A 26981-nucleotide genomic window follows, 5' to 3' on the forward strand; every position below is an offset into this window, starting at 1 on the left:
CCAGATTCAATCTCCCTCCTCCTCCAATCCTTTACTTCCACCTCATACCGCTTGCTCAATCTTTCGGTGAGGGGAGACAAAACAAACGCAATGATCCCGGCCAACTTACAGGCCTCGTGCATAGTCTACGTATCGGATCAGACCAACCCATCCATGTCCCTGGCCTCCAGTTTGCGGATCCTGGGCTCCACTCCGCTCTAACCCCAACCAGCTCAATGCTAGGACCTGAAATGAACCAAATGAATAAAATGAACCAAGGGAGTTTCGGAAGACGGAATGGGTATCGGTCGATTTCTTGATGGCAGTGCACTGTCGAGACAATCCGATGTTCCAATCATCGACTTGGGCGAGTTTCGCTTCGAACCCGCGGGATAGAAGATTCACGAGTACTTCAGATACTGACCGGACACTCCGTACTTTGTTGCTGTCGCTGACGGGATTACTGCGGGAAGTCGAATTCCTGATGAAGGCACGGATGATACGAGTCAAGAGGGAAGAGGGATTCACCTGATGCCATAAACTCCGTACTCCGTTCCCTATTGTAGAGGACTCCGAGGATGACAGGAGTCTCTGTCGCATTCTAACCCCGGTAGTCGATGATAACACAATGATAACAGAGTCGCGTTCTCGAAGTATTCCGGATCTGTCGAGTACCTATTCAAGTAGTGGGTGATTCTATAGCTGCGCAACTCGGGTTTCCCCAACTGAACGGCGGCGGCTGTTTGAGCCAGAAAGAGCCAGAGTTGACGGAGTGACGGTTCGAGCCGGCGTCCAATACGGAACGTTACCAACTTTCCACCCCATTCATACCACCAGCGGTATGGTAAGTAATGGAGTTACAACCCATACGCCCCATACGCCCCATAATTCTTTACTCTTCCTCCTCCCCCCCCATCAAGCTCCCGATATCGTCCCCCTCCTCGAGGCTTTTATTTTTTTTTATTTTAATCTTTTTTAGAATCTTGCATTTTTTTTTTGTTTTTCACCCATCATCCGCCTCTTCCCCATCAGTCCATTCATCTGTCTCGCCGATTCTCGTTTCTCCATCTCCTTGATTGCATTACTCTCTTCCTGTTCCCTTCCCTTTTGTTCCCCTCCTCATCCTCCTCCTCCGTCAGGTCGCGACATTCGGTGTGACTTCTCTTCCTCCTACTCCTCCTTCCTCTATACCACTCATACCTACATATTAATATCCCTTCCTCTTCCTTAATTCTATTTCCCCATCAGTCCAAGCTCTGTTGACAGGTAAGCATCTCCCCTCCATTGTCTCCAATGCCGTCTATTCGACTTCCCTCGACCTAATTCCATCTCACCCACCATGCCATATACCACGGTGCTGACATGACAATCGAATTCGCAGAGTATCAGCCATCATGCCTAACGGTGCTCCTTTGATCAACACTGCCAACGGCGCCTCCGCCAACGACAACATCACCCGCTTCGACCCCCCCAGCCGTGTGCTTTCTCCCCTCAACCACACCCTCTTCCACAACAAGACGAGATGTTTCGTATAGTAAGTTCCACTCGGTGGCTCCCCATCCGTGGCTCGTCATTGACAATGGCAACAGTGGTATGCAGCCCCGGGCTGTCCAGGGTATGCTGGACTTCGACTTCATCTGCAAGCGTAGCACTCCCTCCGTCGCCGGTATCATCTACACTTTCGGTGGCCAGTTCGTCAGCAAGATGTACTGGGGTACCAGCGAGACTCTCCTCCCTGTCTACCAGGATGTCTCCAAGGCCATGGCCAAGCACCCCGACGTTGACACCGTCGTCAACTTCGCTTCTTCCCGTTCCGTCTACAGCTCTACCATGGAGCTCATGGAGTGCCCCCAGATCAAGAGCATTGCCATCATTGCTGAGGGTGTCCCCGAGAGAGTACGTTCGACCTGCTGAATTTCGTATCAAGTGGGCCATTGAGACTAACGGTGTGGCAGCGTGCTCGTGAGATTCTCGTCACTGCCAAGGAGAAGGGCATCACCATCATCGGCCCTGCTACCGTCGGTGGTATCAAGCCCGGTGCTTTCAAGATCGGTAACACGGGTGGTATGATGGACAACATCGTTGCCTCCAAGCTCTACCGCAAGGGTTCCGTCGGTTACGTCTCCAAGTCCGGTGGTATGTCCAACGAGTTGAACAACATCATCTCCCAGAACACCGACGGTGTCTACGAGGGTGTTGCCATCGGTGGTGACCGTTACCCCGGTACCACTTTCATCGACCACCTTCTCCGTTACCAGGCCGAGCCTGAGTGCAAGATCCTCGTCCTCCTGGGTGAGGTCGGTGGTGTTGAGGAGTACCGTGTCATCGAGGCCGTCAAGAACGGCACCATCACCAAGCCCATTGTGGCCTGGGCCATTGGTACCTGCGCCAGCATGTTCAAGACCGAGGTTCAGTTCGGTCACGCCGGTGCTTCCGCCAACTCCGACCTGGAGACCGCCGTCGCCAAGAACAAGGCCATGCGTGAGGCCGGCATCCACGTCCCCGAGACCTTCGAGGAGCTTCCCCAGACTCTTGCCCAGGTCTACAACGCGGAGGTCCAGAAGGGTGTCATTGTGCCCCAGAAGGAGCCCGTCCCTCCCAAGATCCCCATCGACTACTCCTGGGCTCAGGAGCTCGGTCTCATCCGTAAGCCCGCTGCTTTCATCTCCACCATCTCCGACGACCGTGGCCAGGAGCTCCTGTACGCTGGTATGCCCATCTCCGATGTCTTCAAGGAGGACATTGGTATCGGTGGTGTCATGTCCCTCCTTTGGTTCCGTCGCCGCCTGCCTGCCTACGCCAGCAAGTTCTTGGAGATGGTTCTCATGCTTACCGCTGATCACGGTCCTGCCGTCTCTGGTGCCATGAACACCATCATCACCACCCGTGCTGGTAAGGACCTGATCAGTGCCCTGGTCTCTGGTCTCTTGACCATTGGTTCCCGCTTCGGTGGTGCCCTGGACGGTGCTGCTGAGGAGTTCACCAAGGCCTTCGACAAGGGCATGAGCCCCCGTGACTTCGTCGACACCATGCGCAAGGAGAACAAGCTGAGTATGTGCCCCGTTGTTTCGTCCATGGGAGAAATTCTTTACTGATCTCGTTTAGTCCCCGGTATTGGTCACCGTATCAAGTCCCGCAACAACCCCGATCTCCGTGTCGAGCTGGTCAAGGAGTACGTCAAGAAGAACTTCCCCAGCACCAAGCTTCTCGACTACGCCCTTGCCGTCGAGAGCGTCACCACCTCCAAGAAGGACAACCTGATCCTCAACGTCGACGGCTGCATTGCTGTCTGCTTCGTTGACCTCATGCGCCACTGCGGTGCCTTCTCCCCCGAGGAGACCGAGGACTACATGAAGATGGGTGTCCTCAACGGTCTCTTCGTCCTTGGTCGCTCCATCGGTCTCATTGCCCACTACCTCGACCAGAAGAGACTGCGCACCGGTCTCTACCGCCACCCCTGGGACGACATCACCTACCTCCTCCCCGCCCTCCAGAAGGGTGGCTCCGAAGGCCGTGTTGAGGTCACCGTCTAATTTCCTACCACCCCCTTTTAATATACTTGCATTTCATGACCTAGTCATAAAATCCGTCCCAGCTGACGTCGGAGTTATGATGGCTTGTTTTTTCTTTTCCTTTTCTGCATTGGCTTGGTTCACTTCATACCTCTTCCCTTCCAACTTACAATCTGTAGTGGCACGTGTGGCATGACTAGCTGATAAGGTTGATGAATTTTACGCGATGATTCAGACAAGGTGCTTTTCATAGAATAATCAATCGTAACTTATGATTCTGAATGACTTTGAAAGAACCCGTACATGATTTCCATAAACCTTCTTAAACATTACCCAAATACTTCCACAGCCAAATGCATCTCCGACGGTGGTTATCTTGGCGGGGAGAGAGGCCCGTCCGGCGCCCCACATCAATGGATTGGCGGCTGAACATACCCGGCAGAAAACCAATCCCATCACCGCCAACAGGTTCATCGCCGGTTCAGTCCAGAGCTCAACCATAGCTCGAGGTTTAGACGCGCAACAAACCTCGATACCAGCAAACAAGCAAGGAGGTCTACTGTCAAAATCGAGCACAACACTCCGCGACCCCAGCCCCGTCCAACCTCAAGACCAACCTCCAACTACAACCTCAACACTCTCACCACTCCAACATCCATCGATCTACAGCACCACCGCGAAACTACCTCCCGGCACCACCAACAGAAAATGGTCCGCATCAAACACCGCTACCTCCTCCTCGACATCCTCTACCCCGACCCGACCACCTGGCCCCGCAAGCCTGTCTCTGTATCCTCATCATCGACCCCGCAACTCCAGATCCACGCGCCCACCTCCGACGCCCTGACCCCGAGTCTGCTGGCCAAACTGGTCCGCGAACAGGTCGCCGAGTTATTTGGTGATTGGGGCGTTGGTCGGCTGGGCGGGGCTGGTGCTGGTGGTGTCAGTGGTATGTTTTCCCCATCCCCCTATTTCCCATTCCCGGGTTTGCATGGTGTGTTGTTGTGGGAGGAGATTGTTTGTTCCTTCTTGTTTGTGACAGCGGATTCGATGTCCTTCGATATTGTCTGTGGACAAGGATGAGGGAGTGGTTCGTTACAAGCTAACTCTTTTTTCTTCGGGGGCAGTCAAATACCTCTCCCCGGCTACATCCACCGCAATCATCCGGTGTCCCCGGGCGTCGTTCCGGCTGGTGTGGATGGCGTTGACGTGTTTGGAGGCCGTGCCTGATATGAATGGCGGGGGACGGAATGCGGCGTTGACGCGACGGTGCGTGGTGCGCGTGGTGCGCGTGTCCGGAACGATGCGGAAGGCCGAGGAGGAGGCGATTCGGCGGGCGAGGCGGGAAATTCTGAAGGTTCGTGGGGGTGTTGACGATGCTGGGGTTTTGGAGGGGTTGGTGGGGGGGTTTGCGGAGGGGGTCTCGAGAGGGAACGATGATGATGATGATGATGATGGTATGGATGTTATGGATGAGGATTTGAGTGATGGTGCGTTGTGAGGGAGTGCGTGCTTTTCTGAGGACTGTACTTTGGCTTGCCGTTTTGATATATTAGAGATACCCTTATTATACAATGGATAGATATTTGATGAAACAAGAAGGAAAATCATGACTTTCGTATCACCTTCACCCCGCCGTTCGGTATCGAGCCTCGGCCCAGATCGCCGTATTCATCGTCGTCTGCGTCGTTGTACTCTCCATGATCTCCTGCCGCGTGCTCACGCGCTTTCGCCTCGGCCTCCAACTGCTGCAGCTCGTGCTCGTCGTACTGCTCCTTGGCGTCCAGCCACCGCTCCTGGACATCCCGCACATCCATCTGGCCCAGCCCCTCCCGCACCGCCACCTGCCAGACGGTGTCGTTGGCGCCCTCGGCGGGCCCGAAGACGTACCCGCTGGCGCGGTCGATGGCATGCAGCAGGTTCATCATGCTCTTCTTGTCCTCGACGGCGAGCGTCTCGAAGGCGACGAGCCCGAACTCCTCGACCAGGTCGACGATGGCCTGGTTTAGCGGGCCGAACTTCTCGTGCGCCAGGCGCGACGACTCGGCCTCCAGGTGCGGCAGGAGGTAGCTGAGGTCCTGCACCTCGGTGTAGTAGTCCAGGTTGAACGGTAGGGGGGCGTAGTTGGCCAGGTTGTCGATCTTGGTCAGCACGTTCAGGTGCGGGAGGTCCATCTGCAGCATGGCGCGCAGCGAGAGGAGGAGCGCGGAGATGTACATCGAGGGGAGGGTGAGGTTGTAGGAGTCGATGAGGTGGATCACGATCATCTATTTATTGCGCCCAGGTTAGTTCTTGGGGGCAGTTGATCCCGTCCGGGGGGAAATGGCGCGCATACTCTATACCCCAGTTTCTGGATCTTGAAGAATATATTGCGCAGGGAGGAGTGGTGGGTGAAGATCTCGACTTGGCCGGGGCAGTCAAAGAGCACGTAGTCATCTTTTTGAAAGGATTACCAGTATCAGTACATTTGGGTCTCTATAGTAGGTTTGGCTTGGCTTGGTCGATCGGGATGGCACGCATACCTCCGAGCTCCTTCAGCCCCTCCTCGAGGAAATCAAAGTTCTCCTCCAGCTCCTCCAGCGCGTACAGCACGCCCCCGTTCGGCCCTAGCTGGTCCTCGCTCATGATCTCCTCCAACGTCACCAGGTCGCGGACGTCCAGCGCGCACGGATACGAGGTCTGGTCGTTGGCGGGGTCCAGGTTCACGATCGAGCACTTGCGGCCGATGGCCCCGAGGAACTGCTGCATGCCGTTGCAGTAGGTCGACTTCCCTGCCCCCGGGGGCCCGATGACAAGCTGTGCGAACGGCATGATTGCTTTTCTCTCTGACAGCTTTTTCCCCTCGAAAAATAATGTCGATGACAATCGAAACTGCGATGATGCAAATGGCATGGCGGGGGAGAAGATTCCATGGAGGGCGGTCAGTGGCGACAGAAAACGGATCTTGAAGCCGGAGCTTCGATGACGCCGGGACCGATCAACAACAGTACGGGTTATTTTGTTCGAAAGCTTCATGAGATCCCCCCCCCGGCCAAGGGAAATCTATACATAGTATCATGGCATCTAGTCAGTTTGCATCTCTCTCCGCTGGGCTGGTCCTGGAACAGCTCGTGCTAATCTAGCCTGCAGATCAATTCGTCGTCGCGTCCCCGCCGACGGACGCTATATCCGCGCTCAAGTTCTCGCCCAGCCCCGACTCCACGCGCATCGTTGTCTCATCGTGGGACAAGAATGTCTACCTGTACGATCTCCGGGATGAGAATGGGGCGGTAGGAGAGGGCAAGTTGCTGCAGAAGTTCGAGCATCGCGCGCCCGTGCTGGATGTGTGCTTTGGCGCAACGGAGGATGAGATCTACACGGCCGGGCTGGATTGGGATGTTCGGAAGTGAGTACGCCTGAGGATTGTGATAATGGTGGTGCTGCTACTTGTTGTCGCCGCCCAGGGGTGCAACGCTTGCCCAAGCCCAGGTACTAACAACCGACAGAATCGACGTCGCCTCCTCCACACAGACCGTCCTCAGCACGCACGAGGCCGGCGTCCGCAGCGTCGTCTACAGCAAGGACCACAACCTCGTAATATCGGCCTCGTGGGACTGCACGCTGCACGTGCACCTGACCAACGACCCCGCCACGCTCCCCGCCGTCATCCCGCTCCCCTCCAAGCCGTTCTCCATGTCGCTGACGGCCACGAAACTCGTCGTCGCCATGGCGTCGCGCGCGCTGCACATCTACGACCTGAAGGCGCTGGCCCTCCTCACCGCCCAGTCGGAGGGCACGGCGCCGGGCTCGCTGAACAAGGTGGAGGTCGAGCCCTGGCAGCGCCGCGAGAGCAGCCTGAAGTTCATGACGCGGTGCGTCGCGTGCATGCCCGACGACGCCGGCTACGCCTCCTCCAGCATCGAGGGCCGCGTCGCCGTCGAGTGGTTCGACCCCTCCGCCGAGTCTCAGGCCCGCAAGTACGCCTTCAAGTGCCACCGCCAGACCGCCGACGACGTCGACATCGTCTACCCTGTCAACACCCTCGCCTTCCACCCCGTCCACGGCACGTTCGCCTCCGGCGGCGGCGACGGCGTCGTCGCCCTGTGGGACGGCATGGCCAAGCGCAGAATCCGCCAGTACCAGAAGCTGCCGTCCAGTGTCGCGGCCGTGGACTTCAGCGCCAACGGCAAGTACCTCGCCATTGCCATCAGCCCGGGCTTCGAGGATGGCAAGGAGGACGTGGCCGAGGGGACGGTCAAGATCTTCGTGCGCGAGCTGGGTGAGACGGAGGCCAAGGGCAAGGGCGCTAAATAAACCAACTACCTTACGCTTCAAACCTAAATCATGAAATCTATATCCTGTGATGACTGCACGCTGAATTGCTTCAAACAACGACCTGTCTATGGGTCGTACGATTACTGGAAAGTATTAGGTAAAGTAGAGTAGTCAACGAAGCTAAATGTTCAAATGGTATCATTTTTATATCGTCTTCAAATCAATGGAGAAACATGTCATACATGGAGATGTACAGCGTCAATTCACGCGGCCGCCTTCCTGACGGAGACCGAACCGTCCGGCATACCGAAGTAGGCGGCAATGGGCTTCTGCCCGCCAACGCCGCCCAGGGCCCGGGCTTGCGGGCCCGTCAAGCCAGAGAAGATGCCGACGTCCAGGACCCCGGGGATCTGCTTGATCGCTCGCGACAGGGCCTCGACCTCCCAGATGCCGTCCTGTCCGCTGCCGTTCTTTCCGGCCGCGACGTCGGACGCCGTCAGCAGGGTCGGGAAGGGGGCGTCGATGATGTAGAAAGCCTGGTCGGTTTTCAGGGGGCCTTGCTTGGGGTCGGTGTTCAGCCGCAGCGCAGGCTGGATACTGCCGATCTCGCGGAGGGCCGTCAGCACGCGGGCGGCGGCGATCGGCGCGACTTCGATGGGGATGTACTTCCAGTTGGACAGGAGGCGCGATTGGAGTTTGCGGGAGTCTGCGCGACGGAACACATGGAGTCAGTCACCCAAGCGTTCGTCTATGTAAATATTCCGAGCGGGCGAGAGAGAGAGAGAGATATGGAGGGGTACGCACCAGCCACGCAGATGAACTCCTTGGCCTGCAGCGCCACGATCTTCTCCTGGAAGAGACAGGCACCACCGCCCTTGATCAGGTTGAGATCGTCGTCCACCTCGTCGGCGCCGTCGAAGGCCACGTCCAGCACCGTGCCTTCCGGGAGCGAGTCGAAGTCGACGGCCGTCAGCCCGGCGGACAGGATCAGCTGCTTGGACTGGAAGCCCGTGGGCACGTATTTGGTCGCGGAGGTGTCGACGCCGGACTCCTTGATGGCCTCGACGACGTAGACGATGGTGGATCCGCTGCCGATGCCGACGAACCTGGCGTCCTTGGGGTAGTGGTTTTCCACGGCCGCTTTGCCGGCGGCGCGCTTTGCGGCCTCGATGACGCTGACGCTGGCCATGGTGGAGTTCCCGCGATGCGAAGATGCGAAAAGGACGGTTGAGATTGGAGGGTGCGGGGAGGGACGAGTGAGCAGTCGGCTAGAAGAGTAACAATGGTGACTGAGCAGCGCAGAAAGGGAAGAAGTCGACCGGGTCCTGCAATTCGTATTAATAGCCCGGTGCTAGACGGAGGAGGGGCTTAAAACTGCCAGATCGGGGGAGAGGAGGAAGAAAGAGGCTACTGCGGAATACGGGCTGGACGGACCAGTTGGTGCCCGCCGCCGGTGGGGTTAATGGACAGGCAGCATGTGGAAGAGTTCACGGAGTTTCCAGGGATCTTTTTGGCTGCCAATTGACGTGCCACTCACAGGATATTGTTGAAGCAGCCACGAGGGATCAGCCCTGCCATAGCTCTAGACTGACACCTCCGAAGCTGATCTGCTTTGGTGGTGTTGAGTACAGAATTGCATAGAATTGCACTGTTGACTTATTGTAATGGTGACACTTTATCCCGGCGGGGTTGTGTTTCGTCATAGTCGTTTTAGCCTCAGGCATCCATATAAAGTCATCCTGCTTGATCCGTGCGTGCATTTATCACGTGTCAGCGCCGAACAAGTGCTCCAACCATTGCCATCAACTAAACTACCAGTACACATCACACATCACACATCACCAGCTACAGCCAGACAACAGAGAACTTCGGTGTTGGTTCTGTTGTCTCCCTTACGCAGAGGCTTGGTTGATAAAGCTCGAGCCTCTCACCATCTCTGCAATCCTCCAACTCCACTCAACATTTTGAGAGCAGATCGGCTCCGCTTATCCGACGATAGCCCCTCATGACTGAAGCTTTCCCCGGTGCCTTGGTAGGCCCATCATCCAAAGAGAGGAAATACGACCGGCAACTGCGGCTGTGGGCTGCAAGCGGTCAACAAGCGCTCGAGGAAGCACGGGTACTGCTAGTCAACTCCGATGGCCCATGGGGTAAACAGAGCACCGGCGTCTCCGGGGTAGTCGGAGTAGAGACCCTCAAGAACCTCGTGCTTCCTGGCATTGGTGGTTTTACCATCGTAGACCCTGCGGTGGTAACGGAGCCTGACCTGGGGGTCAACTTCTTCCTTGAGGAAAATAGTCTTGGGAAGTCTCGAGCCCAGGAGACGTGTCGCTTGCTGAAAGAACTAAACCCCGACGTAGAAGGAAACTTTGAATCCAAGGTATAGTGAACCTGTAAGAAGCATCCTAATCTTTCATGGCCCCAACGCTGACAACGATCAACCGCAGCCGGTCACCGAGCTTCTGCAAGACCCCGAATTTCTACCACAATTCAAACTGGTACTGGTCTCAGGTCCGGCCAACAAGTCGACCTTGATCACTCTCAGCAGTGCTGCCAAAGCTCTTGGCATTCCTGTCCTGTATACGCGCTCAGTGGGTTTCTACTCCACCTTTTCTCTCCAGCTTCCAGCTGTTTTCCCCATAGTAGAGACACATCCGGACCCCGAAAGCACGCAGGACCTTCGGTTGCTCAACCCCTGGCCTGAATTGGCAGCTACTCTGGCTAGCATTAGCAACTTGGAGGCTCTGGACGACCATCAACATGGCCATGTTCCTTACATCTTACTCTTGCTTCACTATCTGGAAAAGTGGAAGGAGACCCACGACGGAAACGTCCCCTCCAACTACAAAGAGAAAACCGCATTCAGAGAACTAGTGCGGTCTGGTGCACGAACGGCCAACCCCGAAGGTGGCGAGGAGAATTATGATGAGGCCGTGGCCGCAGTCCTGAAGTCACTGAACCCTTTCACTTTGCGGAGCTCAATCCGCGAGATCTTCGAGATGGACGAGTGCCACAATCTGACCTCAAATTCGGCGGATTTCTGGCTCATCGCATCAGCGATCAGGGAGTTCTACACGAAACACAACGTACTCCCGCTGCCAGGCTCGTTGCCTGACATGAAAGCAGAGTCAGCCGACTACGTATCGCTGCAGAACATTTACAAGTCTAAGGCCCGGAAGGATATGGCAGAGGTCGTTGAGGTCGTTCGGAGGCTTGAAGCAGAACTCAGCCCCCGACCTGCGCAAGTTGCGGAAAAGGACATTGAAGTCTTCTGTAAGAATGCGGCTCATATCAAGGTCATTCATGGTCGAGACCTTCCTCAATTGAACGGTGAGAAGCACAATGTGAAAGCCATTAACAATGCTCTGGGGGACCCCGAGTCACTGGTCTTGGCTTTCCTCGGCTTCGATATTCTTGATAGTATAATCACCGATATACAGAGCGGCAAGCAAAACGAGGCAGCGTTGGATTCCGCCCTCGCGTGGGAGGCAGGAGTGGATCGGGTGATTCAGTCCCTTACGTCGGAGGCCTCGGCAGCCATCGACGAGGAGACCAAAGAGCGAATTATTCAGGCAACTCAAGAGCTCCGGCGAACGCAAGGCGGAGACTTGCACAATGTGTCTGCTCTCACAGGAGGGCTAGTCGCGCAGGAGGCCCTCAAGGTCATAACAAGGCAGTATGTCCCCTTGGACAACACCTGTGTATTTGATGGGATTAAAAGCCGCAGTGAGATGTATAGACTTTGAATACCCCTTGTCAAACCCTTGACAAGAGTCAATGCTATGGAATGAGACCACGAATAGCCTTTTATCCTGCCATTTTCGAGCGCGGCCGCGCGTATAAGATGTCAAGAGCATAAGCAAGCGAGCCGGCCAAGTCAGCCAAGTCAACGGCCAAGGCCAGCTCACTTCAACATGTCGACTTCGTAGTGGTGGAAGGAGGCGGATGAATCCTGATTATTATACTCCAAACATTCCTCCAAGACTCCAGGCACAAAGGCCGAGCCTCGCGGATTCCCGCCATCATATTATCAACTCTCCCCCTTGCAGACACTCCTTGAATGATCAACATGAGTCCTGTATCTCCTGACATCCACTTTAGATCCTCTTTTTCCTCCATCTGTTTCACTCTCGCTCTTTTTCTCCGTCTAGGTGGACACTCAGGACGATAAAAAAAAAGGAAACGGATGCTGTTACGTCATTCAATTGAAGGAGATTCTGAATAGATGTTTGTCTCAAATAGAGAACCAACATTATCAAAATGGTGCGGGATCTGTGTGGTTTGTGGTCAAACCAGGGGCAGCAGCAACCGCCCAGATTTCTCAAGTGGAGGACATCAGATGCGTTCATCTGCTTCGTGGTGTGCTTTGCCGTCTTCACGGTATAGGACCTTACCCACCCAGGGGGAGCTTTTCTGATATGTTTGCTAACGATTGGTCGTTTGACAGGATGTCTTCATGTATGGGTTGGTACGCTTGGACTCTGGGGCATCAGTGGCGGAATATCCCCGATAGCTTATATTGACCTTCCTCGCAGATTGTGCCCGTGGCCCCAACGGCCCTCCGAGATAGAGTTGGGATGTCCGATGCTGATGGTAAATCCCTTCATGCTTCTCCATGAATCGTTTAAGCTCACCGTACCTCAGTCCAATCATGGCAATCGACCTTGCTGTCTCTCTACGGAGTATCTTTATTAGCCGCTTCACGTGGGTTTCTCCGATCCTTGAACAATTGTGCGGTGCGTACTGACCGATCCTGACCTAGCCATCTGTGGGTACCTCGCCGATAAGTTCCAGTCACGATGGTGGCCGTTTATCGGAGGCCTGGTGGTTCTCGCGGCCGCCACTGCTCTCCTCTGCGTCGGGACGAACCTTGCGTTGTGGATTGTGGGGCGTCTCTTCCAAGGAGCTTCGGCGGCGGTTGTGTGGACTGTTGGGATCGCGCTGCTCGTTGATACGGTCGGGAAGGAATTTCTGGGTCAAGCCTTGGGATATCTGGGAATGGCGACGACCATAGGAACAATGACCGGTCCGCTGCTGGGAGGAGTGGTCTACGGTGCCGGGGGCTACTATGCTGTTTTCGGGATGTCGTTTGGCATCATCGCCTTGGATGTCGTCTTTCGACTCGCCATGATCGAGAGGAAGGACGCACTCAAGTGGCTGCAGGCCGATGGCCGACCGATTGTCCCGGCAGAAAAGCAAGGAAGTGGCAGCGACTTGGAAACTGCTGTTTCACCTGCGGCCTCGGAGGGCCCGAAAAGTCCCCAGCACGGCTGCCACGAGCAGGAGCGCTCCTCCTCCTCCGCCTCGACAGATGATGATGGATCCACCAAGAAACGACCCAGCACCATGTATACACTGCTGACCTCGGGCCGCATGATGACGAGCATGTGGGCGTATTTCATCCTCTCCCTGACTCTGACCTCGTTCGACAGCGTGCTGCCGCTCTTTGTCGAGCAGAAGTTTGGCTGGGGTCAAACCGGCCAAGGGCTCGTCTTCATCGCGATCTCCGTCCCCCAGATCCTCGACCCCGTGGTGGGGTATATTATCGACAACTACGGCCATACGCGACGGTACATGACGACGGCGGGGTTCCTCGCGGCCGTGCCGGCCTTAGCCTGCCTTCGCTTTGTGACCGAGAACACGGTTGGCCACAAAGTGCTTCTGTGTGCGCTGCTTGTCCTGATCGGGATCTGCTTCTGTCTGATCATGTCCCCGATTCTGGTGGAGGCGACCTACTACGTGCAGGACCGGGAGGCGGAGACGCCGGGGATCTTTGGCGAGGGCGGAGCCATTGCGTTTGCGTACGGGGTGATGAACATGGCGTACGCGGTGGGGACGATCATCGGGCCTTTTTTCGCGGGCTTCATCAAGAATGATGCCGGTTGGAGCACGATGAGTTGGGCGTTGGCGTTGATGTCCGGTGTGACCGGCATTCCGACCTATATATGCCTGCGGCGCACTGCGAGAGACGGGGCGTCTTCCAAAGTCGGGTCGCCCTGATCAGATGGTCAATTGTGGTGTCTTGTGTCTTGTGGTGGTGCGAGATCTGGCTTTTTGGGCGGTGTTTCTGGAGTTGATGCCTTTTATGACTACATACGAATCAGCTAGATTGGCTTGACTAAATTTGAGATAATGATATTACTTACCGTGAGGATAAGATAGGCAGATAAGTGCTGAGGTTTGGTGGTGTAGGTACTGCTCTTATTGCCTGTGATTTGAGGAAGTGCAGTGCGTAAGTTGTAGTAGTGGTCATCAGAAGTTACAGACCGTCTACTGCAGTGAGACCTCCGGACCTCCGTTGTTGCCAGCCGAGGGAATCTGCCCCAGCGGGAGGGTGCCCCAGGCTGCGGTGCCCAGGCTGCCAGGTGCTGTGGTGGATCTCCCCGCAAACCGGACCCACCATTGCCCACTGCACCACCGGCACAATCTACACATCGGGATCCCATTGCATTGCCATCAGCCGGACTCGAGGGAGACAAGGTCGGTACTAAGGTACTGTACCAGACACTACAGGAACAGAATGACCGGTACATAAAGTTCCCTACTGATGGCTAGTCCAGCCAGTCTTCCTCTTCTCTCCCTCCCCCCATCCCTTCCACTCTACCATTAATCTCCCAAGTCTCCAATCACCATGGCATCCCCCCAGATCCACCACGCCAGCCTCCAAGCCACCTTCACAGGCATTAAACGAGAAATCGACGGTGTTCCCATTCACGAGTTCCGCGGGATCAAGTATGCCGACATTCCGGCGCGGTTCGAGCAAGCTCAGCCGCTGGAGAGCTTCGATGGCGCTACCGTTGACGCTACGCGATACGGGTACGTTACTATCTCCCTCACCCTGCCTTATTGTCTATACTTGTCTCCGGGCCCAACTAAGCAGTCGCGATCTCAGACCGAGATGTCCGCAGGTTGAGGTCGACGTCCGACATCTCCTCCGCATCCCCGAGGATTTTGTGATTGAGAAAGAACCCGAGGATGAGTTTGAATGCCTGAACTTGAACATTACCGGCCCTCCCTTGGCTGCGTCCAGGGGACCGCTTCCAGTGCTGCTCTGGATCTATGGTCGGTGCCTTTGACTACATGGAGGGGTTGCTCATGTGGTTAGGAAAGTGATTACTGATTGTGACGCGGTTCTACAGGCGGGTCACAAGCTGTGACGTTTTGTTCTGCTGCGTCGAAGATTTGCGGTACGCTTGTTTGGTGACTGGACCCCAGCCGGGAATGTGATCTGACTACGTGGGAGACTCTAGATCCGATCAAGATTGTGGGTGGTTCGATTAAGAGCGATCAGCCTGTTGTCTTTGTGTCGTTCAACTATCGACTCAATGTTTTCGGGTTCGGTGACGGGACGGAGAAGAATCTGGCACTCAAGGACCAGAAGTTGGCCATCGAATGGGTGCGGAGGAATATTACTGCCTTTGGGGGTGATCCGGTAGGTGACTGGGAGGTCTGTTTACAGGAGAAGGGTTTGTTGTTGATTGTCTCATGTTCCAGGAAAACATTACGCTGGCCGGGGAGAGTGCTGGCGCGGTCTACGTGCACGCTCATCTTCTCACTGGCACGCCGGTGAAACGAGCGGTTCTCGCATCCGGCTCCATCTATCTCTCCAGTCCTCTGCCTTTGGAGAAAGGACAGGGCCTGATTGCGACATTGGAAGCCAAAGTCCAAGACCTGGGCCAGCCTTCTCTCCGTCATGCTTCGGTGGCGACCATCGTTCAGGCTATAGAGGAGTGTAAGATGAACTCTTTTTGGCTCCAAGAAGACGAGAGCTTCGACGGTTGGGAGGCGAAGCCGGAGCTGGTGGAGGAAGTCATGATTGGGGATGCAGAATACGAGGTGAGCGCTACAACTCTGGTGTTAGGTTTCGACTGACCGCAACATAGTCGGTCATCTGGAGGAACGGCATTGAGACGCTCGATGGACCAACCATCGCTGCTGCTTTCGAGCAAGATCCCGCATGGGGACATAAGCTGCGCAAACTATACCAGGTCGTGGCCGATCGCCCGACAGCTTGCAAATTGGGAGCTCTTGATCTACTTCACGACACGCGTTACTCTCTACCGGTGGAGGTCGTCTCTGACAAGCTCCGAGCGGCAGGCAAACGGGTCTACAAGTATGTCATCGACCAGGTCAACCCTTGGCAGGCCTCTAGCCGAGCGCACCATGCCGTGGACCTTCTGTTCTTGTTTGGGGGCGTTGATCTATCATCTAACCGCGCCGCTGAAACAGTTGGACGAGAGATGAGGGAGCGGTGGGTACGCTTTACAAATGGCCGACAGCCATGGTCAGAGGCACGACGCTTCGCCTTTGGACCGCTTGGGGAATGTCAGGAGATCAACGAGGAGCAATTCGCTGCCCGACGACGGGTGGAGCATTTCCAGGTGCTGCGAAAGGCAGGCATGGGTGTGTACATGCCCGTTGTGTTTGGCGTGTCGGCGGGGAAGATTAGTCTCATGAATTGATGATGTAGAGTAGAGTATAACTATACTCAGTAGTAGAAAATGAGGAAATGAGGAGGAGATGGAGGCGAGCCCGGCAATTCTGGGCTGTTTGGAGATCCGAGATGGTGTTTCGTCGTTTTCCCCCACTGTTACTCAGATCTTACTCATGTGGGGTCACTCCACAAATGATCCCCAGCTTCCCTTCCACCTCCTCCTCTTCGGCAACAATCCTCCCTCGCGACATGCCGAACTCGACCTCTTGCCTCCTTGTGGCCTCATAACCTCCTTGTTCTCGCGCTCAGGTCAGCCAGCCACCCAGTCAACATCACTCTCTGGTTTCCGGGATAGCCGGTGGTCTCAATAATTCGTTCATTGTTCATTGTTCATTGATCCCCGTTGACCCCACAAACTGAAGTATATCAGGATGGCTCGACGCCGGGGTTCCATGCCTGACAATTTGGCATTCGGTCTTTCAAGTCCATAGCAACAAGTTATCGCTTTGATTCGTTCTATCCCCTCGTTCTCTCTCTGTGATTCAACTCCTCCAAATCAATATGCCTTCCACAAGCGACCTATCAGACCCCCAAGAGTACCAGAAGATCTTCCACTGGGCAGAGACGCAAAAGGACGGCACTATCCCGTCGTTCAACACGCGGCGGAATGATCCTTATGAGGTATGCTACTGCTATAAAACATGTACTCGTGCTAGCACAATGCTGACCCATCCATAGTACCAAGCCGGGTTCGGCAACGCGTACGTTCAACTGTTGTCCTCCATCAGCGATTCAACAAGCTGATGTAGCATGCAGATTCGTCTCAGAGGCTGTCCCTGGCACCATTCCACAGGGTCAGAACAGTCCCCGTAATGTCCGATTCGGTCTGTATGCGGAGCAGATCACGGCCAGCGCCTTCATCGCCCCCCGACACTGCAACAAGAAGGCCTGGCTGTATCGTGCTCGACCGGCCGTGGCACACCAGGGATTCGTAAGTCGAGCGAGAGGTGGCGTTCTGTCTCGACGGACCAGACCACAGACTGACGCACACATCAGACCAGTCTCCCCGACAACAAAGACACAGAGGCGAACTTCCTCCCTATGAACCCCCGCGTCCACGTGTCGCCCACCCAGCTGGCCTGGTTCCCCTTCGACATTCCTAGCGGCGAGCAAGTGGACTTCGTCGACGGACTCAAGACTGTGGCCGGCTCGGGCGAGCCCACCCTCCGCGAGGGGCTGGCGACGCACGTCTACACGGCGAATGCCAACATGACGAAGAAGGCCTTTGTCAACTCCGACGGGGAGATGGTGATCTTGCCCCAGCAGGGTGCACTGGACATCCAGACCGAGTTCGGGCCTTTGTTCGTGCAGCCCGGCGAGCTGGTGGTCATCCAGCGGGGCATCCGGTTCCGGGTGGAGTTGCCCGATGGGCCGTCGCGGGGATACATCCTCGAGATCTGGGGCAGTCAGTTCGAGCTGCCTGAACTGGGCCCGCTGGGTGCGAATGGTCTGGCCAACGCGCGGGACTTCCTCGTGCCCACCGCCAAATACGAGATCGCGCAGGAACCGTGGGAGATCGTGTACAAGCTCGGCGGGAAGTTCTTCAAGAGCACACAGAACCACAGTCCGTTCGACGTCGTCGCCTGGCATGGTAACTATGTACGCTTGTCCCCTCCTCGGAACCGTGTAAAGGCACTGACAGAGACAGGTCCCATACAAATACGACCTGACCAAGTTCGTCAACGTCGGCTCCATCTCCGTCGACCACATCGACCCTTCTATCTTCTGTGTCCTGACGGCCAAATCGCGCGACCTGACCGCTCCCTTGGCGGATGTGCTTATCTTCTCCCCGCGCTGGGATGTCGCATCACGTAGGCCCCCGACCACCGTCTCCTCGTTACCCTTCGATCCTAACAGAGTTTGGACAGACACCTACCGCCCGCCGTACTACCACCGCAACGCCGCCTCGGAACTCATGGGCCTCCTGTACGGCGACTATGGCGGCCGCTCCGACGCCTTCCAGCCGGGCAGCGTCTCCTTCGAATGCGGGAGTAAGTCCTGCCCTTCTTCTTCCCCTGCCCTTCTCCATCTAATCTCAACCCAACGTATCGTAAGTAATATAACTAACATCAATGAAGTGGTCCCCCACGGCGTCGCCTACGAGGAATTCCAGTCCGCCACCGCCACCGCGCCCCCGGCGATGCAGATCTCCCAGGCCTCCATGGCCTTCATGTTCGAGTCGAGCCGCCCCTTCACGATCACGGAGTACGCCTGGACTAGCGAGAAGCGGCACGAGCACGAGCCGAAAATGTGGGATGACCTGGTCGATCATTTCTCCGAGCATACGGCGGAGATCGAGGCGTTGTTGGCTGCTGCTGCCAAAGGGGGGAGAGTTTGATTATCGATTACCTAATTGGGTGGGGGGGTGACGGTCTTGAGGTAGAGGAATTGTATATAGTTAGTGGGTGGGTGAGTGAGTGAGTGCTCGGGTTGGTTGGTGTCAGTGTTCGTGTTAGCGACAATTCTGAGTTTTATTTATGACCTATGGCTTGTGTTGGGTGAGTTGGGTTGAGGTAGTATAGTCCAATAAAGTCAATTCCCTGCGTTAGATGAACAGATGTATAGCCTAGCGAGACAGATGGTATAATACCGCTACCGCTGAGATATAACAAAAACAGGGCGTTTACTGTCAAATAGGATCTGCGAGGTACTGGACGTGAGCAGAGCTCAAAGAGCTAAGTTTGTGCTAATGTACCCGTGCACTGTAAAGCACTGCCCAATGCAACGGCCATATACACAACAGACCATACAGCCAGGCCCCCCCCCCCAGGCTCCAGCAATGCATGGAACCTCCACTGCCAGGTCTGCCGCAGCCGGTGTCGAATAAACTCAGTAGAGCTCCTTCCTCACTTGTACATACAGTATTGTACAATATGCAGTCCAGGCATTGTCTAATGCGCGGTAAGCTTATGCCTACCTTTCCCTCCCGCCAGCCTCTGCGGTTCTTGCTGCGGTTGGAGGCTGGATGTGCCGAATTGGGGCGGGGGGGGGGGAAACTATATCATGTTACATAGATCATGAGACAGCGAGAGTGGTGAGAGTGGTGAGCCGTGAGCTGTGGAGAACCTCTGCGCTGGTTGGGGATGCTGCTGCTGCTGCTTCCTGGTTGGTGGGATGCTGGAAGGGTCAAGATAGATGGAGCCCAGAAGCACAGAGTAAGTCTATGAATGGAGAATGACGCTATCCACTGTACTGCACTGTGCCTGTGCCTGTGCCTGTGCCTGTGCCTGGGGCAGTAAATAAAGGGACCAAGGTATGGATGGCGGTGAGCTGGCCACCAACCCAACAGGCGGTTGCCACTGTGCCTTGCCGTACTATGATTCCTACTAGTACTTACTTCATAGCTACAGAGTTGGATTTTGGAAAATCATGCAAGTCCAGCCGCTAGAGTGTAGCAGCCCTTCTGTCCTGGATATCACCCCCCGTCCCCCAAAACGACAGGACACTTGATGTCAAAATTCTGGACCTCAGAAACGTCCTTTCATGGGTCTCGGTCTCCAGGGGCAGAAGTAAAGACACACTTCGGATGCATTCAGACTTAGGCCTCCGGCAGAGCTAACTGCTCGACCTTCTTCCGCCCATCAGCGTCGTCATCTGAAGGGGCACGGCGGCGAGGACCAGCAGCCCCGCCAACGCAACCGCCAAGTAGAAGGTCGAGCGCACGGCGAGGTCATACGAGAGGGCGACGGCGGCGACGTCCTGCGCGGGGACCTTGCCCTGCAGATCGGTGGCGCCCAGATGGATCACGCGTTGCGGGTCGAGATCTGGGGCCGTGGCCTGCAGGGCGCCCGTGAGGCGGGTCAGGAAGACCGCCTGCGCGATGCTGATGAAGACGGCCTCGCCCAGATCCTGCGAGAAGGTCATCAGGGCCATGCCGGCGGAGAGGTCGCCGAGGCCCAGCACCGCCTGCGCCGCGATGAACGGGATGGATACGCTGCTGCCCGACCCGATCCCCAGCAGAATCAACGACGCAATCCACAGCCCCGTGGGCGTGGTCGGCGAGAAGCGCGTCATCATGGCCACCCCGCCCACCACCAGCAGGCCCGCCGGGATCATGATCGGGGTGTAGATCCCCGTCATTGACATGAAGCGGCCCGCTGCCATCGCCGACACGAGGACAGCAATCACCAAGGGGAGGGTGTAGATACCCGACTGCAGAGCTGTGGCTCCCCGGACCGTCTGGAACCATATCGCAAGCTACAATATCCACACCCGCGAGCGTGCTCCCATTAGCTTGGAACCCCGAGCCGTGGCGAAGCAAGAAGGGGACCTTACATAGTATTGCACGATCGCGCGACACGCCGAGAGCGAGAGACTGAAGAGGGCCCCCGCGAGGATGACGCGTTGCTTGAGGATCCGTGGCGGCAGCATTGCGCTGTCCTGCTTCCAGTGCTGGATGAAGCAGAAGACCGCGAAGGCGATGGGTGCGAGCACGAGGAGCGCGATGATCCGCGCGCTATTCCAGCTGTACGTCTCTCCGCCCCATTGCAAGGCGAGGAGGAGACAAAGGATGGCGGGGGCAAAGAAGAAGCACCCTAGGAGGTCGAGTTCGCGGAGGCGCTCGATCTGCGATTTTCGAGGGCCCGAGGGCATCTGGGGGAGCGTGAGTAGCAGGAGCATGGCGGCCGGTGCAGCCGCGGTTGGGAGGTTGATGTAGAAACACCATCGCCAGGAGAGGGCGGAGGTCAACGCGCCCCCAATGATGGGCGCCGTGGCCATTGCGGTGTACTCGCTGGCACTGATTACGCCGAGGTAGGCGGCTCGTTTTTGGAGCGGGGTGGACATGGCGACGATGCTGAAAGAGAATTCTGGTGCCGTTAGTGCCTTCGCGCTTACTTCGGAGGCTGTCTCATCTTAGAGGCAGACTCACACCATACACCCCTGGCTGATGCCCGAGAAGCCGAGCCCGGTGATGGCTCGTCCGATGATGAAGACCAGCGAGCTGGACGCAACCCCAGACACCAGAATCCCGGCCTCAAAGATGACCATATTCACGAGGAACACCCATTTGATCGCGTAGTTGTCGTAGAGCTTCCCCTGGGAGAGCTGGGACATGCACGAGGTGAGCCGGAAGGCAGCATCGTACCAGCCAACGTCGTCCACTGAGCCGAATTCATCGGTGATGCTGGGGATGGCCGTGGTCAGAATCGTTGCATCCTAGCGAGAAGATCAGTTTCGGACCTGGCTCGGGGTTGACGGGATTGCAGACGTACCAGTCCAACCAGAAACACACAGAGGCAGAGCGATATGCAGATCAGAAGCAATTGCAGTCCCTGCGCGTAGTTGTGCGTCTCCTCTAATTGCTGGGTTGCGGGATCCTCGGAGCGGACGAGACCGTCTCGACGCTTGTCTGGGTCTTGGCGTCGGCTGCAGAGGGCCATCATCTCCGATTTGGGTGAGAGCGATTTGGTGCTCCATGGACACTGTCTAGCGATGGGCAATGCAGTTCTCACGCTGCGAGAGACAAAACAAGGAAGAAAGAGAGAAAATACAGGGCATGAGCCTTGTCTGTAATGGGTAGATAAACAGCTGGCAACCCATGGCAGCCGGTGTCAGCTCGGACTCCGATGCAGCATGCATTATCTAGGAACCTGATAAGACTAGTCCAGTGGCAAGCTTTTTTTTTTTCTGAGATCATCGTTCCTGTTTCTCACTGGCACCGTCTCGGATGCTAGGAAGCGCAGTGGCAGGGATTATCACACTCCTAGCAGGGCTCGATCACCACCCTGCCTGATTAGACGCGAACTACTGACCGTCAGTGGGAAATGAATCAACGGACGAGCAGCACAGAGCGTCATTCAACTTATCAGTGCCGAGTAAGGGCTGAGGTGGCTTCTAACCTGAGCCCAGCCTTCTGCTTGCTCCTACCGCAGATCAGACATCTGACGGTCCGGAGGGGGAAAGGTAAACTGTTCTTAGCGATTGAGCTTAACGTTGTTGCCTTGGCAGAATCATCTCCTTGTGTCAGATCGCACTCCTTGGAATGGAAGCTCTTCCATTGGTGTCGAGATGCCGTCCTACCTTACCGCAACCTGAATCGAGACCTGCTGCAGACCGGGGGAGACACAAGTTCTTTGCAAGTAACATTCTCCCTCTCGTCCAAGTACACCTCCACTCCCTCCCCTGGGAACGACGAACTCCAGGAACCTCGCAGGATATCAGTCTCTCCTCCCAGCTGACTGAAAGCTGCCCTTTCCATTCAAAGCCTCGACACATGGCCAACGAAGCCGTCCTTGGTCGGGTGGCACTCATTCCTCTGTGGCAGGGTCTTCTACAGAGAAAGTCCTCATGCATCTCCGACGTACGTCGATAAATGCAGTGCCATGATGGACGCCTAAGCCAGACCACGAGTATTGTTGGTGGGGGTATGGGATAGGCAGCCTCTGACGAAAAGACTTGATTCCGGCACCGGGAGCTGTGTTGTGCGCTGGGTCCCGACGGAGATGCATGGCACTTGGCAAGAGGGAAGCGAGGAAAGTCTGAGTCAAATTCCGTGATATGCGATGTGTTGAGTTCAACTTGGATGGGGTGTTGTAAATTCGGAGGACTGGGTGCGATGGAGTCAGATGATGCGTGGTGCTGTTGGTTAGTAACTGCATCGTGCCGGGCAAGCGGACGGAGCTTTATCTTGCAGCGAAACATTTAGTAAGGACCGCACCGCGGGCAAGAGAGAAGCTGGGTGGCACCATTGTCAAGGCAACCTGCCTTCTTGAAGAGGGATTCGTCTATTCGCATGATAACACTCACCAGCAATGGCTTATCTGTGTAGCGGGTCTACAAGCCGGTGACTACACCAACTCACACATTGTATTTATTCCAACCGAAAGATTGGAAAGATTAGAAACTCAGCAACAGCAACACCAACACCAACAGCAGCAGAAACCGACTTCAACACGGTCTTTTATTTTCATGAATTTGGTATCAACACGGGCCAGAAAATACGGACATACAATTACTTTAAACGGCGTAGACGGACCGCGGGCCCCTGCTGTTGTATCCCTTGGGTTTCGAAATATCCTCCCCCGGAATCCTCTCGAAGGAAGTCGACGAAAGAAAAACCTCAACTTTGCCGGCGGGGAGGTGGAAAGGAAAATGTCTATCACAACGAAGAAACTGATTACAGGAAGTAATCCGGGGTGCGCCTCGAGACCATGGGCTCTCCTGCGCGCGGGCAGGGATCGAATTGTAAGCTAGAACGGCAGTGTTAGCGAGGTCAACTTCGAGCAGGTGCGGAAATCCGACGGTACGTACAACGTGTACTTGAGGTGCTCGTCAATCTCCATGATTGCGGCCTGGTTGCCGCAACGGTAGCAGTAATTAGGAGCTGCGAGAGGAACTAAGGTTAGCCGCGTCATCCAAGCCGATATTCCGGTTAGAAAGTACCTGAGAAAATCGTGACCACATTTCTATCCTGCGACCAGTTGTAACCCTCCATTACCAGCTGGTGCGCCCGTGCAACCAGAGTCAAGCCGTTGTTGTGATTGAACGCCTCCGAGATGTCCTGTCCGAATGTGTAACCCGCACCACGGGGAGAGATTCCCCAGCCGCATCGGTCGTCGGGGTCACTCCACAGCAGATCGCACATGGGGCCTTCGTGCGGCACCTCCTGGATGCGGTCCAGGGAGCGGATGTTGTCGAGCGTGTCGATCGACGGACTCAGACCGCCGTGCAGGCAGAAAATCTGGTTCTCGATGAGTGCGGTGAGGGGGAGATAGTCGAAAAGGTCGGTGAAGTATTTCCACACGTTGGCGTTGCCGTATTTGCGCAGGCACTCGTCGTAGAACCCATAGACTTGTGTGATCTGGCGGGACTCGTGGTTTCCGCGCAGGATGGTGATACGCTGCGGGTAGCGGATCTTCAAGCAAACAAGGAGTGTGACGGTCTCGACGGAGTAGTAACCACGGTCGACGTAGTCACCTACACGGGGAGGTCGGACACGCGCGTTAGTCGGACGGGCAGACACACGCACACGCACACAAAGAATGAGGTATCGCCGCATGCTTCCACTTACCCATGAAGAGGTAGTTCGTGTCGGGGTTGGGACCACCGATGCGGAAAAGCTCCATCAGATCGTGGAACTGGCCGTGGATATCACCGCACACAGTCACTGGGCATTTCTGCGGAGAGGCGGGTTTCCGGTCAGCCCGATCGGTCGCGACAGCTGAGCTCTCGTAGGTGGACGGGGCCAGCCAGAAGAGTCGTCATGAACATAATCAAAGGACACATACCACGGGCTGAACGTTGGACTCGTCTTGCAGTACCTCTCGCGCCTATATGAGGAAAAAACAAAACCATGATTAGGAGCTGGTCGACAACAGCGAGCTATCCAATCGACAGAAAGACACACCCGATCACACAACCTTCGAACATCTTCCTCTGCCAGTTGCTTGCAGGTCATCAAGCTCTCGATCCAACCGTCGAGGGTGGGTATGGAACCCGGGTCGGTCGTCGGGGAAAGGTGGTGAGGTTCGGGCGACCGCGCGGTATCGATTTCCATATTGTTATCCATTGGGAAGACCACCGAGGGGAGTTGCAGGTGGTAGGGAACGAGATTCGGGCGAGAGCAGGCGGCAAAGGACGTGGGGGTGTGAAGGAGGAAAGGTCTCGTGAGGTGAGGTAAGGCGGGATTCTTTTCTTTGGGGGTGGACGAGAGGGGGGGGAAGCAAGACGCCCGGGACGAAACGAGACCTAATTTGGGGCAACAGGAGGGGGGAGGAAGAGGAGGAGAAAAGCGACAAAAAAGGCTGTCGCTGGAATAACTAGGCGATAGCAATAAGGATGAAAGGGGATTTGCAGTTGAAGAGTTGAGTGGGATGGGGGAAGACTGTTGGTGGGGAGGGGGAAAGGGAGCTGGGCTAGAAGGAGGTGGAGAGGTGTGAGATGAGATGGTTTAGCAATCTGCCAGGGTGGACGGGCATCAGAGCAGGAGCAGAGCAGGAGCAGAGCAGAGCAGCAGAGCAGCAGTTTAGCAGTTCAATAGTCAGTCAGTCAGTCAGTCAGTCAGTCAGTCATATCTGCAGTGCCCGCCGCCCGTGCGTGCGCCACACCGCACACCGCCCGCCGCCCACCTTTCTGCCCCAGGAATTTTCCCTTCCTGCGCCACACTTGGGATTCTCTCGGTTGTGCTGTGGACTGTGGCACGGGCGGAGAATCAAATCACAATACGCAGTACGCAGTCTCCCATAACCGACATTTACAACACTGACGACAATCACAGCAAGGCAAATACAGTGGCCGTCTTGCACATTTCATCAATCATCGATTGCACGAGTTTACAAATTAAGTACAAGATATTGCATTCATTCATTTCCATAATGGCCAGTCAGTCCCGTGGAGCATTTTCGTCATTAAGTCATACTACATCCTCCAATAATTTTGGGCCGGAGTGTGGTTTAGATGATGTCACCGCCGCCAAACCCGCCAAACCCGCCGAATCCTCCTCCTCCTCCGCGTCCGCCGAAGGATGGTCCCCGCCCCCCTTGTCCAAACGGTGCGCCATCCCCGGGTCCAACAGGATCATATCGTGCTCCTGGAGGAGCTTGGGGATCGTAGCCTCCTCTTCCTCCTCCACCTTGCCGTCCGGCAAAGAGGGGATCATCGAAGGTCGGATGCATCCCACCCCCGCCGCCTCCCACAAGCCCCGGGCCAACACCACCATAAATCGGATCATGGGGACCCAGACCTGCTGGATAGAGATCCCGATCGCCGATGCTCAGTGGGTTCCGACCGCCCATTCCTTGGTATCCTCGAGGGGGTCTCTGGATCTCGAACTCATCCTCGAAGCCCGGCGGAGGGAAGTCGCCGGCCGGGATCGGTCGGCGGGGAGGTACGGCTAGAGGGTCGTGGAACGGATAAGGGCGAGCAGGTTGGGGGAGGGAATCGTCCCGGAGAGGGTCATGTCGCGGTGGCCGCTCCTGTTGCACCTCCCGCAACTGGCGGCCAGTATCCTCGTATCCTTCCTTGTATAGCCCCGGGGCGAGTTTCTGGATGACATTGATTTTGAATAGGTTGATCAGATCTTGGACCCGCGGGGGCGAGATGAAGGTTTCTCTGAGGGCGCTGGGGAGATCGGCAGCGGAGGACAAGGGGAGCGCGGATTCGGAGATGTAGTCTTGGATGGGGAGGTCGAACGAAGTCGTCTTGTCGTCACCCAGGGCCAGCGCTAGCACCACGGCTTTGTTGCCCAGTCGACTAATCTTGAGCAGATATTGCATGGAGGACTGGGAGTGCGCGTAGCGAAAGGCGAAGCTGGTGCTCGCGTTCCAGTCGGCTGGTAGACGCGGGCTGTCGGACGAGCTTTCTGTAGATGCCCTTGAGATTAGTAAATAATGCTTGTAAAAGAAACGGCGCAGATATCGCGTACCAAGATTGTGGTCCTCGCCCAGTCCGACGAGTCGAAAGCCCACGGCTGTCATGCAGGCATGGCCGATCACAGCGACAGCCTCGTAGGGGGTTTTCAGGCTGGGCGACGCGCCGTCGTCCTGACGGATGGCCGTCGCAGCAAGCTCCAAAACATCGTTCGGATTCAAAGCATCTGCCATGACAGTGTATGCTGAGATTGTGGGTCGGTTCAGATATGCAAAGATGGGGTAAGTAAGTAGAGTTAGAGTGACGGTGGCGTAAAATGTCCGTCCGTGGGAGATGTTCTTATCGGCTGGAATGAGCTTACATTACGACGCCTATCGCTGCCTGGCCGACCGCATTGGGTTTAGTGGTTTAGTGGTAGTCACTTGGAGCTGAGC

General features: G+C 56.0%; 14 protein-coding genes across 14 annotated transcripts; 7 read left to right on the forward strand and 7 right to left on the reverse strand.

The window, feature by feature from the left end:
* The first annotated feature begins 918 nt into the window (after positions 1-918).
* Positions 919-3773, forward strand: BO86DRAFT_389962 (putative ATP citrate lyase, subunit 1). The gene is made up of 5 exons (XM_025672267.1): positions 919-1245; positions 1361-1513; positions 1569-1875; positions 1935-3030; positions 3085-3773. Exons 2-5 carry the CDS (start codon positions 1374-1376, stop codon positions 3510-3512), a joined length of 1971 nt encoding a protein of 656 aa, XP_025526893.1. The 5' UTR covers positions 919-1245; positions 1361-1373; the 3' UTR covers positions 3513-3773.
* Positions 3632-4116, reverse strand: BO86DRAFT_119241 (uncharacterized protein). Its single transcript, XM_025665995.1, has one exon. The coding sequence runs from the start codon at positions 3990-3992 to the stop codon at positions 3750-3752; it is 243 nt and encodes an 80-aa protein (XP_025526894.1). The 5' UTR covers positions 3993-4116; the 3' UTR covers positions 3632-3749.
* Positions 3777-4878, forward strand: BO86DRAFT_389963 (uncharacterized protein). Its single transcript, XM_025672268.1, has one exon. It carries the CDS (start codon positions 4200-4202, stop codon positions 4572-4574), a length of 375 nt encoding a protein of 124 aa, XP_025526895.1. The 5' UTR covers positions 3777-4199; the 3' UTR covers positions 4575-4878.
* Positions 4879-5098: 220 nt separating this feature from the next.
* On the reverse strand, positions 5099-6377 carry BO86DRAFT_340596 (GTPase GPN2; the record flags this gene model as incomplete). Its single annotated transcript, XM_025669056.1, has 3 exons — positions 6014-6377; positions 5827-5927; positions 5099-5758 (listed from the first exon to the last, which is right to left on the reverse strand). The coding sequence occupies exons 1-3, from the start codon at positions 6300-6302 to the stop codon at positions 5099-5101; spliced, it is 1050 nt and encodes a 349-aa protein (XP_025526896.1). The 5' UTR covers positions 6303-6377.
* A 106-nt stretch (positions 6378-6483) lies between these two features.
* On the forward strand, positions 6484-7856 carry BO86DRAFT_340598 (WD40 repeat domain-containing protein). The gene is made up of 3 exons (XM_025669057.1): positions 6484-6557; positions 6621-6876; positions 6977-7856. Exons 1-3 carry the CDS (start codon positions 6548-6550, stop codon positions 7782-7784), a joined length of 1074 nt encoding a protein of 357 aa, XP_025526897.1. The 5' UTR covers positions 6484-6547; the 3' UTR covers positions 7785-7856.
* Positions 7857-7949: 93 nt separating this feature from the next.
* BO86DRAFT_389966 (ribose-5-phosphate isomerase RKI1) lies at positions 7950-9373 on the reverse strand. The gene is made up of 3 exons (XM_025672269.1): positions 9283-9373; positions 8550-9070; positions 7950-8451 (listed from the first exon to the last, which is right to left on the reverse strand). The coding sequence occupies exons 2-3, from the start codon at positions 8932-8934 to the stop codon at positions 8009-8011; spliced, it is 828 nt and encodes a 275-aa protein (XP_025526898.1). The 5' UTR covers positions 8935-9070; positions 9283-9373; the 3' UTR covers positions 7950-8008.
* Positions 9374-9750: 377 nt separating this feature from the next.
* Positions 9751-11491, forward strand: BO86DRAFT_314866 (NEDD8-activating enzyme E1 regulatory subunit; the record flags this gene model as incomplete). The annotated part of the gene is made up of 2 exons (XM_025668067.1): positions 9751-10125; positions 10193-11491. The coding sequence occupies 2 exons, from the start codon at positions 9751-9753 to the stop codon at positions 11489-11491; spliced, it is 1674 nt and encodes a 557-aa protein (XP_025526899.1).
* Positions 11492-11748: 257 nt separating this feature from the next.
* On the forward strand, positions 11749-13876 carry BO86DRAFT_119296 (MFS transporter). The gene is made up of 5 exons (XM_025665996.1): positions 11749-12125; positions 12193-12213; positions 12281-12338; positions 12390-12449; positions 12508-13876. The coding sequence occupies exons 1-5, from the start codon at positions 12006-12008 to the stop codon at positions 13743-13745; spliced, it is 1497 nt and encodes a 498-aa protein (XP_025526900.1). The 5' UTR covers positions 11749-12005; the 3' UTR covers positions 13746-13876.
* Positions 13877-14376: 500 nt separating this feature from the next.
* On the forward strand, positions 14377-16207 carry BO86DRAFT_314929 (putative carboxylesterase; the record flags this gene model as incomplete). Its single annotated transcript, XM_025668072.1, has 6 exons — positions 14377-14561; positions 14638-14807; positions 14885-14932; positions 14996-15177; positions 15240-15581; positions 15629-16207. The coding sequence occupies 6 exons, from the start codon at positions 14377-14379 to the stop codon at positions 16205-16207; spliced, it is 1506 nt and encodes a 501-aa protein (XP_025526901.1).
* A 533-nt stretch (positions 16208-16740) lies between these two features.
* BO86DRAFT_314914 (putative homogentisate 1,2-dioxygenase) lies at positions 16741-18577 on the forward strand (the record flags this gene model as incomplete). Its single annotated transcript, XM_025668070.1, has 7 exons — positions 16741-16860; positions 16918-16940; positions 16996-17170; positions 17236-17838; positions 17888-18050; positions 18108-18230; positions 18318-18577. 7 exons carry the CDS (start codon positions 16741-16743, stop codon positions 18575-18577), a joined length of 1467 nt encoding a protein of 488 aa, XP_025526902.1.
* Positions 18578-19794: 1217 nt separating this feature from the next.
* On the reverse strand, positions 19795-21620 carry BO86DRAFT_314918 (MDR family MFS transporter; the record flags this gene model as incomplete). The annotated part of the gene is made up of 4 exons (XM_025668071.1): positions 19795-20436; positions 20515-21034; positions 21110-21396; positions 21453-21620. The coding sequence occupies 4 exons, from the start codon at positions 21618-21620 to the stop codon at positions 19795-19797; spliced, it is 1617 nt and encodes a 538-aa protein (XP_025526903.1).
* A 293-nt stretch (positions 21621-21913) lies between these two features.
* Positions 21914-23118, reverse strand: BO86DRAFT_119411 (uncharacterized protein). Its single transcript, XM_025665997.1, has one exon. The coding sequence runs from the start codon at positions 22879-22881 to the stop codon at positions 22204-22206; it is 678 nt and encodes a 225-aa protein (XP_025526904.1). The 5' UTR covers positions 22882-23118; the 3' UTR covers positions 21914-22203.
* BO86DRAFT_389971 (serine/threonine-protein phosphatase) lies at positions 23096-25214 on the reverse strand. The gene is made up of 6 exons (XM_025672270.1): positions 24587-25214; positions 24468-24509; positions 24251-24356; positions 23623-24156; positions 23491-23563; positions 23096-23429 (listed from the first exon to the last, which is right to left on the reverse strand). The coding sequence occupies exons 1-6, from the start codon at positions 24746-24748 to the stop codon at positions 23357-23359; spliced, it is 990 nt and encodes a 329-aa protein (XP_025526905.1). The 5' UTR covers positions 24749-25214; the 3' UTR covers positions 23096-23356.
* Positions 25215-25488: 274 nt separating this feature from the next.
* On the reverse strand, positions 25489-26865 carry BO86DRAFT_340622 (proteasome inhibitor PI31 family protein). Its single transcript, XM_025669058.1, has 2 exons — positions 26603-26865; positions 25489-26539 (listed from the first exon to the last, which is right to left on the reverse strand). Exons 1-2 carry the CDS (start codon positions 26778-26780, stop codon positions 25632-25634), a joined length of 1086 nt encoding a protein of 361 aa, XP_025526906.1. The 5' UTR covers positions 26781-26865; the 3' UTR covers positions 25489-25631.
* Between the last annotated feature and the right edge of the window lie 116 nt (positions 26866-26981).

Source organism: Aspergillus japonicus, assembly GCF_003184785.1.
Source record: "Aspergillus japonicus CBS 114.51 unplaced genomic scaffold BO86scaffold_30, whole genome shotgun sequence".
Taxonomy (NCBI): Eukaryota; Fungi; Ascomycota; class Eurotiomycetes; order Eurotiales; family Aspergillaceae; genus Aspergillus; species Aspergillus japonicus.